The 13,070-nt window shown below is 44.5% G+C and overlaps 1 protein-coding gene across 3 annotated transcripts in view; it reads left to right on the top strand.

The window, feature by feature from the left end:
- Window positions 1-13,070, top strand: part of SHISA6 (shisa family member 6) — a 278,481-nt gene that overhangs the window by 263,480 nt on the left and 1,931 nt on the right. For 2 of the 3 annotated variants that reach the window (XM_047089663.1, XM_047089662.1), the window contains one exon: window positions 12,613-12,765. In XM_047089663.1, coding sequence (XP_046945619.1) covers window positions 12,613-12,765 — 153 coding nt within the window. Of the gene's footprint in view, window positions 1-9,024; window positions 9,082-12,612; window positions 12,766-13,070 lie in introns of all 3 variants that reach the window. The other variant, XM_047089661.1, reaches the window with a different exon arrangement.

Raw genomic sequence — 13,070 nt, 5'->3', positions numbered from 1 at the left:
AATAAATGAAGGTGCATATTGTAATCCCCAGAGCAATCCCTAAGAAAATAACTTTTAAAATATAGTAAAGTTGTCAAAGGAATTTAAATAGACATGCCATGTTCATGGATTGAAAGACGCAATAGAGTAAGCATAGGAGTTCTCCCAAAATAATATACAGACTTAACAAAACTCCTATCAACATCCTCACAAGAGTCTTTGTAGGTATAGCCTATATTATTATAAAATTTGTATGGGAAGGTAAAGGAACTAGACTAGCGAAAATAATTTCTAAAAGGAAAAATAAACTGGGAGGGATCAGTCTACTCCATTTCAAGAAATAGATAGCTACATTGATCAAGACCGTTGGTAGGGGCGCCTGGGTGGTTCAGTCGGTGAAGCGTCCAACTTCAGCTCAGGTCATGATCTACAGGTTCGTGAGTTCAAGCCCTGAATCGGGCTCTGTGCTGATGGCTCAGAGCCTGGAGCCTGCTTCAGATTCTATGTCTCCCTTTTTCTCTGCCCCCCCCCCCCAACTCACGCTCTGTCTTTTTCTCTGTCTCTCAGAAATAAACATTAAATTTTTTTAAAAAAAGACTGTATTCATAGGGAATATAGTCAATGGTATTCTAGTAGTGTTATGTGGTGAGAGATGACAGCTACACTTACAGTGAGCACAGCACAGTATATAGTAATGTCAAATTACTATGTCGTACACCTGAAATTAATGTAACATTATGTTCAACTATGCTTCAATAAAAAAAAAAAGACTGTTCCCGAAAAAAATTTTTTTTTAGTATTGGCAGAGAAAGGACATGTAGATCAATGGAACAGAAGAGAAACCTCAGAAATAGATTCAAACAAATATATCTAACTGGTTTGTTTTTTTTTTTACAAATACATAAAATCATTTTAATAGAGGAAAGAAAGCCTTTTCAAGAAATGATGCTAAAGTAACTGGACATGAGTAAGCAGAAAAGAAAGAAAGAAAAAAATAAACAAAGAGAGAAAGAAAGGAAAGAAGAAAAAGAAAACAAAAATCCTCAACTTAAACCTAAGTCTCATACTTTGTATAAAAATTATCTTAAAATGGATTATGGACTTAAATATAAGACATAAAACATCTAAGGGGAAAAAGAAGAAAATTGAAAATCTTCAGGACCTAGGGCTTGGAAAAGAGTTTTAGATTTGACACCAAAAGCACAATCTATAAAATAAAAAATTGAAGGGCACCCGGGTGGTTCAGTTGGTTGAGTATCTGACTTCAGCTCAGGTCATGATCTTGTGGTTCGTGAGTTCAAGCCCAACATCATGCTCTCTGCTGTCAGCCTGTCAGCTCAGAGCCTGCTTTAGATCCTCTGTCCCCCTCTCTGATCCTCTCCCCCACTTGTGCTCTCCCCAAAATAAGTAAATATTTAAAAGAAAAGAAAAAAATTGATAAATTGGGCTTCATCAAAATTAAAAATTTTGTTCCGCAAAAGACTCTGTTAAAAGGATGAGAAGGCAAGCTACAGTCTGGGAGGAAATATTTAGAAACCATATATCTTACAAGTAACTATTATCTAGGCTATAAAAAGAACTCTCGACATTTAATAGGAAAAATGCAAACAATCTGATTCGGAAGTGGGCAAAAGTAATCAACAGACATTTCACTGAAGAAGATATACAGATGAAAAATAAGTACATGAAAAGATGTTTAACATCATTAGCCATTAGGGAAATGCAAATTATAGCCACAGTGAGATATTACTATATAACTACCAGAGCTAACTAAAAATGTCTAAAATAAAAAATAATGACAACACCAAATGCTCACGAAGATGTGGAGAAACTGGATGACTCATTCGTTGCTGGTGGGAATGTAAAATGGTACAGCCACTCCGGAAGACAGTTTGGCAGATTCCTTAAAAGATTAAACATATAACAATCACATAATCCAATGCTTAGGAGCAAAATCCTAAGCATTTATCCTAGAAAATGAAGACACGTTGACACACAAAAACCTGCACATGAATGTTTATAGCAGCTGTAAATCAGAATATCACAAAACTGAGAACAGTCCAGCTGTCCTTCCAAAAAATGAATAGATTGTGTTACACTTAGATCATGGAATATTTACTGCTCGGCAATAAAAAGTAATTAACTATTGATACATGCAACAACCTGGTGCATCTCCAGTGAATTATGCTTGATGAAAGAATCCAATCCAAAGAGGTTACATACTGTATGATTCCACTTGCATAACATTCTTGAGATCATAAAAGTATAGAAATGATGGACAGGCTAATGGTGGCCAGAGGTTAATGAGGGAGTGGGTGCAGGAAGGAAATGGGTGTGGCTATAAAAGGGGCACAGGAAGAATCCAACTAGCAGTGGATATGTTCTATACTTTGACTGCATTAATGTCAATATTCTGGTTATGATATAGTCTGTAGTTTTGTAAAGTGTTACCTAACTGGGGGAGCTGGCTAAAGGGTACACAAGATAACTATATTCTTTCTTTGAGTTACACATGAACCTACAATGAAAAAAAAATTTTTTTCATCGTAGAAAATAATACAATAAAGGCAACATTCATTTTGCTTATAAATCTGCTATCGGGGCAGGGCTCCGTGGGTATAGCTTGTCTCTGCTCTGCCTGTTTCAGCTTGGGCAGTGGAAGGCTGGGGGGCTGGGATCATCTGAAGTCTTCCTCACTCACATGTCTGCCAGTTGATGTTGGTTGTTGACAGATATCTTAGCTGGAGCTGCCAGCCCGTACCTGTAGCCTTATAGCCTTTGCAGGTGGCCTGGACTTCCTTACAGCATGGCGGCTGGGATCCAAGGTTGAGTGTGCTTCAAGAGAGCCAGCTGAAAGCCATATGAACGTCTGCAACCTAGCAAATGTGGAAGTTATACAGTATTCTTTCTGTTGGCAAAATGTTCACCGAGGCAGTCAAAAGTCCCTCCAGTTTCAAGGAGATGGAGAAGATATTCCCTGTAATGTTTTGGGAGAGCATGCGGGACTAGAACTATAAGTATGGTTGTTTTTGTAAACTATAATGTGCCACAGTCTCTAAAGGCTGACTCCCTTCCAAATCTACAAGACTGCCCGTAGCGACGTAGTTTACATGCCATGGGCCCAACCATGCAGAGAGACCAAACCTCTCTTATAATGATTCCTAATTTCTGGAAAAGGAGCTCTACTGGGCCCAGGCTGAGTCAGGTATTCACACCTGGTCAAATCAACCATGACCTAGAGTCTGGGCTGAGAGAAGGAGAGTAGGATCATGTTACATACAACTAGAGCCAGGAGGTGGGGGGGAGGGGAGCACAATAGAAGGGAGCACAGCTTTCTGAGTAGGAAGACTTGCTTCTAGCGATCGAGGCAACCCAGAAAATGCCAGAGCACAGAAGGTAGATTTTCTTTTTTAAAAACCATGCTCTCTGTCAAGAGACAGAGCATAAAACAACATGACACAGAAAGGTTAGATGTAAAAGGATAGGCAAAGTTTATCAGGCAAATGCAAACAAAAGGAAGGCTGGGTTGGCAATATAAATACCAGATCAAGAGGACTTAAAGACAAAAAAAAAAGCATTAAATAGGACAGAAGGGGTTATTTGGTGTTGATAAAGAGGACGGCTGCAAAGAAGACATGAGCACCATGAGCCTTTTTGTGCTGAGTGATGTAGCTACGAAATACAGAAAGCCAATTCTATAACAAATACCAAGAGAAAATGACAGGAACAAATTAGTGGGAGACCTTAATACACGTCCCTCAGTCCTTGACGGAATAAACAGGCAGTGAAGGAACTTGGATAGGACAGAACTGAATAATGTATTTCATGGGTCTGATTTAATAGATCTATGTCAATTTTGTACTCTCCAAAAAGAAAATATACCTCTTCTCTAAGTACTCATGAAACATTTATCAAAATCAATCCTGTAGTAGCCCACAAAGGAAATCTCAATAAATTCCCCAAAGCAGAAAGTGTACAGGCCATGTTCTCTGACCACAATACAGTAAGACAGAAAATTAACAGCCAAAGCGCAAACCAACACACCTGAACACTTTGAAATGTAACAACTCTACTAAACCCTACTCTACTAAAGAATTCTTGGGGCGCCTGGGTGGCTCAGTCGGTTAAGCGTCCGACTTCGGCTCAGGACATGATCTCGTGGTTGTGGGCTCAAGCCCTGCGTTAGGCTCTATGCAGCTCAGAGCCTGGTGCCTGCTTCGGATTCTGTGTCTCCCTCTCTCTCTGCCCTTCCCCCATTCACACTCTGTCTCTCTCTCCTTCAAAAATAAATAAACAGGGGCGCCTGGGTGGCTCAGTTGGTTAAGTGTCCGACTTCGGCTCAGGTCACGATCTCGCGGTCCGTGGGTTCGAGCCCCTTGTTGGGCTCTGGGCTGATGGCTCAGAGCCTGGAGCCTGCTTCCGATTCTGTGTCTCCGCTCTCTCTGCCCCTCCCCCGTTCATGCTCTGTCTCTCTCTGTCTCAAAAATAAATTTTAAAAAAACGTTAAAAAAATAAAAATAAATAAATAAACATAAAAAAAAAAAGAATTCTTGGGTCAGAGGGAAAACCAGGGTTGCAATTACGGATCATTTAGGATGTTGCAACCGTAAGAACACTGTGTATTGACACTCACAAGAAGGTGCCAGAGACTAAATTGGTGCGAAAGACCTCAGATTATTAGCAGAAAAGAGGAAACGTAAATGAACTAAAGATTTGAGCCCAGAAATGAGAAAGCAAAAGCAAAACCAAACAAACCAAAGAAAATTAGGAGGCAGAGACGAACAAATCCAAAAGCATAAAATAATGATTTGAAGACAAAAAAAAAAAAAAGAATTGATATGTATAAGGGATAGTTATTGGAAAGAGAAGAAGAAGAAGAAGAAGAAGAAGAAGAAGAAGAAGAAGAAGAAGAAGAAATGGCTGATCTAGAAAACATTAGCACAGAAAATTAAGAGTAAGAAGAGGGTTGGGATTTCATAAATAGATGGATGATTTTTTTTTTTTGAGGAATGGTATAGTGTTAAGCTAGTAGAGTTAAAAATGTCTAATGGGTATGTTTAAGAAAAATAGGAATTACAAGTTAAATTTAGAGTTAGAAAACTGATCTAATACGTAAGGAAAATGTTGCCGACTGTGAGAAGCAGCATGCATAATGGTTAACATGCCAACTCACCTAGGCATGTTACATCCCAGACTTCACCTGTTAAGCCAATTATTCAACCTCTCCAAACCTCAGTTTCCCTAATTCTAAGCTGGTGATTATAACCAACGTCCATCTACCAAATTTGTTGTTGTGCAGTCAACGACATGGTGAGTCAACCTCGTGCTATGGTCGTAACAGAAAAGCTCCCCAGAGACACCGGAAATTTCTATTACTGCATTCCTTCAAACTTCCTAAGAAGAGGTAGCTCATGTGCTATATTAATAGTTTCAGGGCACACAGAAAAGTGGGATGCTATTCATCCAGCTTTCACAAAATCATTTATCTTGATGAACACACTTGATATATTAGCACAAAAAAAGATAGACTCTCTTTGTGAATATATAGGAATTGAATAAAATATATGCCAGTGGAATCCAGTCTTGTAATGGAAGAATACTGCCAAAATCAAATAAGGAAATTCCCAGGAAGAGACAAATGGCTCCGTATGAGGAAATCTATCAGTCCACTTTATCACGTGGCCAGGCAGTTGGCAGTATGTTGACCTAGAAAGACTGCTTTTTATTATTCGCCTAAGGAAATAAGACATGATTGAAGACCAGTGTTCGAGGTTGCTTGCTGGAACGTTATTGAACTTTTAAACAATCTAAATATACAGTAACAGGGGAATGCTTAACCATATCTGTTAAATAAACATATTAAATAAACTATAGACATACATATACTGTATTCTATAGAATTACTATTGTGAAACCATATGAAATATTTTGAGGAATATTTCAAAACCTGAAAATATATTCAAGGGGCACCTGGCTGGCTCAGTTGGTGGAGCCTGCGACTTTTGCTCTCGGGGTTGAGAGTTCGAGCACCATTTTGTGTGTAGAGATTACTTAAACACAAAACCTTAAGGGGTGGCTGGGTGGCTCAGTTGGTTAAGCATCCAACTTCAGCTCAGGTCATGATCTCATGGTTTGTGAGTTTGAGCCCCGCGTTAGGCTCTGTGCTGACAGTTTGGAGCCCTGTTTCAGATTGTGTCTCTCTCTCTCTCTCTCTGCCCCTCCCCTGCTCACGTTCTGTCTCTCTCTCAAAAATAAGTAAACATTAAAAAATAAAATTAAAAAATAAAATAAAATAAAGTCAAAAAAATCTTTAAAAAAGAAAATATATTCAAGCATGTTGTCCATTAAGTATCAAGGAAACAGATTAAAAGTAGTGTGTATAGCAAGCTAACATATGTGGAAACTATCCATATTTATCTGTATGTGTCTAAGTACATATGCATATGAGCAGTTAGGTTTCTTCCTTTTCTTTGCTACTATAAAGATGCCACAATGAATAACCTCACACATTTGTTGTTTTGCACAAATGTGAGGATCAAATCATTGTATTTTTCTCCATTTTAAGAGTTGAAATCCTATTCTCCCCAAAATGAAAAATGCACAAGGTAATTCCTTATAATATTTGTGTGTGTGTGTGTGTGTGTGTGTGTGTGTGTGTGTGTAAACACACACAGTAATTTAAAGGGGGCAGAGAAACAAAAGGAAATATAACAAAGTGCCATGATGGTTACTTTAAGACAGTTTTAATTTTCGTCTTCAAACTTTAAATGTCTTTTCTTGATGCCAATGTAGGAAAAAATTTAGTGTCAGCAAAACATTTGAAGTGAGATTCAAACAAAAGGAAACACGTTGATCTTGTAAACAAAATATCTAAATTCAAGACATTTATCCTGCTTGCAAACTCATCTGTAAAGAAACACAGGGACTGCTTCGAATGAGATGTTTAAGGAGTTTTTGACAGAGTCTGGAAATTGGTAGGCCAATAATATATATTCCGACCAAAATCATTATGAAGATTAGTATTTTAAGAATATATGCGACCATGTTTAGCACAGAGTGCAGAGCACAATTGGTGACCAGGAATTGTTAACTGAACCTGAATCGATCCCCCTTTCCTCAGTGCTACCTAAACTCTGAGATGTAAGATTAAGAGTGTTTCTCTGTAACTGCCACTGTCTACCATTGGAACTGGGTTCTTCCATTTTTTTGTAGCTGTCTCTTTGAGGTTGCCATACTGCCTAAAAGCAAATATACCAAAAAAAACCCAAAAAAACCCATAAAGCAATGACACTTTTTTTTTTTTTTGCTTGCCTCTGGAGGACAAGCCAAAAAAAGAAAAAAAAATCTATCCATTATCTCCCTTCCTGGATTCTCTCCTCTTGTTTAAATCCACATCCAGTGCGAAATTGATTCAACCTTTTGCAAATGGTTTTTTTTTTTCCCCTGGATATAACTTAATATTCTGTCTTGGGAGGGAAGAATATCTTTATGTGAGAAAGTCTGGCTTGTTGCCCAAACCCACACTCCCACTGGATGGTTGTCTGTGACTATTTAAAGAGTCTGGACTGAACCAAAGGAAAAATGTCATGATTCCATTCATATGGGAAATTTTGTCTAGTAGGAGTACCCAGGATGATTTGTCTTGGAAATGGCCAGAGACTAGAGCTAGGAGAAATCTGGACAAAAAGATATATTATAGGCCTGGATTTACGGGGTGACTGTAAGAACAGGATTTGGGGAACTCACCGGTTATGGAGGATGAAGGGAGGGAAATGGTGGACCATGACTGGAGTTTTACAGTCAAGCCCATGGAACATTAGTGTCATGGACAGACAGAAGCTTGGCCATGGGAGGATAAAGCAATGAGATGATGAGCTAACTTTGGGACATCATGGTTTGGGCTAAGGGCAGGAATTTCAAGGCCGTGTCCACAGGCAATTTAAAATCGAACCCTCCACACCAGACAGACCTCGAATGAAAGGTGTAACTTTGAGAACTATCAGTCTGGGTAAGAAGGTAGAGCCTTCATGAAACACTAGTATGTTGAGAATACAAGAGGAAAAGCTATCTGGTGAGAATGCTTTATAGTGAGCAACCAAAGACTATGATGCCAACAGTAGAAAAGATGGCTCCAATAGCAAGATAGAAGGAAACAGACACAGATCTTCTAGCCCCAAGAGGATGGCATGGCTGTAATCCATGGTTTAGATAAACTAGAGCAAAGGCTATGTGCCCCCTTTTCCCCCTTGCTTTAGTTAAAATTAGATGCAAAAATGCAACGTTGAGTTGAAGCAATAATACAGGGATGAAGTGTGTTTTCATGGCAAAATCACACTGTCATTGGGTCTAAGAAGACCTTAGATTGCCTTGAACTCTGGGCTTTGGCAACTGTGACCCCATTAACTTTGTGACTTGTTCAATCGATGTGGACTTTTGAAATGTTGGGCTGTGTCATTTCTAGGCAGGACAGAGCCTAGAACGCAGGGTTCCTGATCCCAAGCTGACAGTTTCCGTCAGTTTGCCCCATCTCAGGATGCACCCAGGCACCTGTGTATAAAGACTCAAGACAAATCAAAGCCCCATAAAGGTGCAACCACCTTAAGTTAGGGCATCCCCTTCCTGGCTAACGATGCCCTACAATCCCCCTCCCCCCAAAAAGGTCTACTTCCCCTGGCCAGTCCCCCACCCCATATATGTATACTTGTCAAGTGCCCCTTAGTCTCTGTCCTTCTCTTCCACCCACCTCCACCCCAACAAACCTCTGTTGCGGTCAGCCAGATCCACAGATGTGGGTGGGTCTCCATGGTGACAGAGGAAGCCTTGATGCAGGAGGAGAGGGACACAAACAGCAGAGGAAGGCTCTTTGCACCTAATACACTGCCTTCTGCCCTTCATATTTCCAGGGCATTAGAGGGCCCAGGCCTGTAAGGGGGGCTTCCTTTGGCTCAGAGAAGCACATTAGACGTCAAGAGAGGCGCCGCTATGTGGGAGAGACAATGGAATGCCTGAACTCTTCTTTAAAAATCTCTTTTCTATGATTTCCAGGTGATCGTCAGTATAACCATCCGATTTTAAGCAGTGCTACCCAGACCCCTACACATGGTGAGAGATGGCTGTGAGCATTCCGTCTTCCGTCCCCATCCCCAGGGGCTCCATCTTGACTCCTGATTCCCGTCAGGCATCAGACATATGGTCGTGACTCACTGGAGCTCAGGAGGTGTAAGGAGCCCACAGTGGCTCAGTCCCACTCTTGGACCATTGCCTCCCAGTGTTCTGTCTCAGAAACCAGAGTGATCTTCTGCCACGGAAGGGAAGGAGGGAGACCCTTTCCTGACCCATTCTCGTGTGCACGCTAGATCACTTCTTGGAGTCATAAATTCCATATGTCCAGAGCAAAGAGCGAGCACGCTCCTTTGCCCAAGTCTACATGTGGTACCATTGACTAATGGCATGCGACTTGGCACAAACTCCACCAGTCCTCCCCAAACCACTTAAGATTTGATAACACACTCAAAACCAACCCGGGTGACCCGAGCGTTAGCCTCCTGACAGGGGAAGAAGGTGAAGGTTGGAGAGCACAGGAGGGTGGGCATAGCGCCAGAGGTTTACAAAACCCACGTGCCCTTCTTGTAACATCCTCCTGATCACAACTCAACACCTAGCACTGCAGAGTAAAACTATTTTTGGTACCTGCTCCAAACTTGGTAGAACATAAGACAGCCATGGAAATTATGAACCATCAGTCATTTTGCTGTCTTTGCTCTGAAGGAGTGAAAACATCATTAAAGTTTAGTGAGAGAGAAACTCAAAACAAAGATAAATGATGTGGCTCACTTGGCAGAGAGACTGACAACCCTCTTGTGAGACTGTGCTCTGCTTCTGCATTGAGGTGTTGAGCATTATAATTAGGAAGACAGAAGTGGACTATTTTGATGTCCCCCTCTAGTGCTGGGCTCCTAGTGGAAATATGTGATGAAAGCTAGTTTAATAAGATGTTTAAGGTTGCAGGGACCAGGGGAAACCAGAACTGAAAGAAATTGGAGAGATCAGTGAGGAAGCAGCAGCTACCAGTGGTGATGTGGACAGTGGGAAAAGAAAGAAGGGCTCAGATATAAAATATTTTGGAGAAAAGATCGAGAAAACTTAGTGACGGGGCGAATATGGTTGACGAGAGTCAACAGTGAGTAAAAATGGTGAGCCGTGATCATTGAGAAGGATGGGGGTTCTTAGTAAGGCAATCTAAGGAGTCAGGAAAGCAAGCCAGTGTACGGAGGAGAGGAAGCCGTTGATGGTGAATTTGGATCTGGACATCTAAAGCTAGAGACCAGAGGAGACTCAAGAAAAAGGATTCAGCAGGCAGCTAGAAATGCAGACATGAAGCGTGGAGGGAGGTTACAGCTGAAGATGTAAGTAAGCGACGCTTTGGAGGCAGGAACCGATGCCCTGCGAGTGGGGGCAATCTGTGCAAGAAGGCTGAAAGAGAAAAGCAGAAGGCAGAAGCAGAGGGCCTGGGGGGGGGGGATGCCCACGGTGATGAGGCAGCAGTAGGAAGAGGAGCCCGAAAAGGCGAGCGAGGAGTGCTCTGCTCACTCCCGAACATTCTGAAAGGCTTGTTCTCCAGAAGGAGCTAACGCCTCCTGCGTGCAGAAGGAGCCATTCATCCCTCCTCTTCCTCTCTTCTTTTTCCACCTGCTGCTGGGGCACGAGGGTAGGCAAGACCCGGTCTCTGCCCCGTGAGCCGCTCACAGCCTGGGGGAGGCAAGGTTTCCTCCGCGTCTCTTCGTTGGGGGCTACGCTTTCCCCAGGAGCTGGCGGCGAGACTCTTAAGAGGGAAGGTGGACTGTGTCGACTTGATTAACCAGAGAGCATTAACTGGGTCCTTATTTTGGGCCAAGCACGGTGAAGTCATCAGCCAAACGGGAAAGCAAGGGGTGTACTGTTAAGGATATTCCAGTCTTTGGAGATCCCCAAGAGCACATCAAGTCAAATGATTAGAGACCACATAGACACGGAAATGCGTGGCATTGTCTAGGAAAGCGGCAACAGGGGCTTGAGGACCAGATGTCACAGGGGGCTGAAAAGACGTGACGTGGCTGGAGCGGAGAGTCTTGAGCGAAGAGCCAATCTGGGCACAGGACGAGTAAGGAAGGACATTGCAATAGGAGAGAGAGGCTGAGCAGGGGGGCAGGGGTGATCATGGTGGAGGCCGAGGGCGAGGAAGAGCTGGCCTTGGCTCAGCAGCACGAATTGGAGGACAGAGCGGGGTGGGTAGGAGCACCCAGAAATGTTGCATTTGGAAGCGGGTGAGCTGAGCAGTGCCCTCGGTGGCAGGATGATGCCAACAGGCAGAGGGAAGCTCCTTCTTTCTCCAGCATCACTGAATGTGAAGCAGTAGGAGCAAAGGACTGGTGGCTGTCACCCAGCTCCGGAGAGCAGTGCTCCCAGCTTCCTGCCCACCCCGCTTCCTGGCGTCTGTCCCGATCCATGCCAGGGAGGCTCTTTCTGTACGGCATGTTCTGATCTCTCGGGGACGTAGAGCGTCCCTCACCCCCTCACATATGTACCGAGCTGGCACGAATGCCAGCTCATTGGCTGGGCTCCCTTGGCTCCACCCCCAGCGTTTAGGGGTACCAGCGAAGGCAGGAAGGATAGAGAAGCTGGGAGTTCCCTGTAGTGAGGCTGCCCTTGGACCAAGCCTGGCACTTCTTCTCTTCGTCCCCCGGTTCACAGAATTCCTGACTTCTGGAGTTCGGCACTCTCTCTGCCAAGAGGCGTGGGGAGCCGCAGCCTGGCCCTTCTCTGGGTGCCCCAAACCAAAGAGTATGGAGGGACAATGAGAGAGCCACCTGCCCACCTCATTTCGGGGAATGGCACCACCGTTTCCACTGTTGATTTCTTGCTAAGGCTCAGAAAGTCAGTCAAGCACCAAGACATGCCTTCCTGCCTGCTTCCTTCCTGCCCAACCACCCCCCTCCCCCACACCCGCATCTTCTCTCTCCCCCCAACCCCTGTGCTCTTCCTAACGTGGCCCCCAGAACTTTTGGGGAAGGAACTGGAGGAGGAGGGAGTGGTTCGTAGGTGGCCTGTCAGGGGCGGGGTTTGGGGAGGCCCGAGGCGGAAGAGGGGACCTGAGGGCTGGCATTGAGGGACGGAATAACGTCACGGGCAGCGTGGGATGGAGTCTCAGTGAGCCTGGGTCCTGGACCCCGTCCTGTGAGTACGTGGACGAGACCACCGTCACCCCACCTATTTCCAACGGAGATTTTTTTCCCCCTGGGCCTGAGAGCTGTTAGGGACAGGACAGAACTTTCACACAATTTTAGGACCGCCCTCAGCTCCATCAGGCTTACGTCGTCGTCAGAAAGCACAGCGGCGCGCAGGGAGAAGGAGTCTGTCATTCAAAGAGGGACAGGCCACCAGCACGGCCCGCGGCGGCTAAGACTGCACTCGTCCCTAGCCTTCGAGGCAACTGGAACTGAGCATGGGGGAAACCAAGTCACCAGCACCACCCACGTTCTAGTACAGGGGGGCCAGGAAAGCAGGATAGGGAGTGAGAGCTAGAACTCGGATCCTCCCCTCCTGCCGGCCCATCGTCCTCGCCAACGCGACGCACCCCACCCCCTTCTTTTGCAGAAAAGCCACGGATGAACAACATCCTGACGTCGGCCACGGAGCCCTACGACCTCTCCTTCTCCCGCTCCTTCCAGAACTTGGCCCACCTGCCCCCATCCTATGAGTCTGCGGTGAAGACCCACCCCAGCAGGTACTCATCCCTGAAGCGGCTAAGTAAGTACCATTACCTCGCGTTTGGGGTCTGCTCCGGGGCCTTTGCGACACCTTCCTGCGCTTCCCTCTCTTGCCCTACACCGGAGGGGACGGGTGTGGAGTTTCAAGAATAAGGAGTAAGGTGTAGCCTGGGAAGAGCGGACGGGAAGCCCCTTGTGTCTGTTCGCTGTGGCCTGGATCCGTGTCCCCGTAGGCAGGGTGGAGGCCACGGAATCATCAGACCCACGTTCCCATGGGAGGCAGCGCCACGGACGAGTTGAACCGCAAGAGAAAGCCTTCCCCCAGCCCCACCCAGCACCCGCCAC

The sequence above is a fragment of the Lynx rufus genome, unplaced genomic scaffold, assembly GCF_022079265.1.
Source record: "Lynx rufus isolate CCGP_SWC_20201006 ecotype Redwood Valley unplaced genomic scaffold, mLynRuf1.p SCAF_28, whole genome shotgun sequence".
Classification (NCBI taxonomy): Eukaryota; Metazoa; Chordata; class Mammalia; order Carnivora; family Felidae; genus Lynx; species Lynx rufus.
The sequence above is the reverse complement of the archived record's forward strand: the minus strand, read 5'-3'. Positions and strand labels throughout refer to the sequence as shown.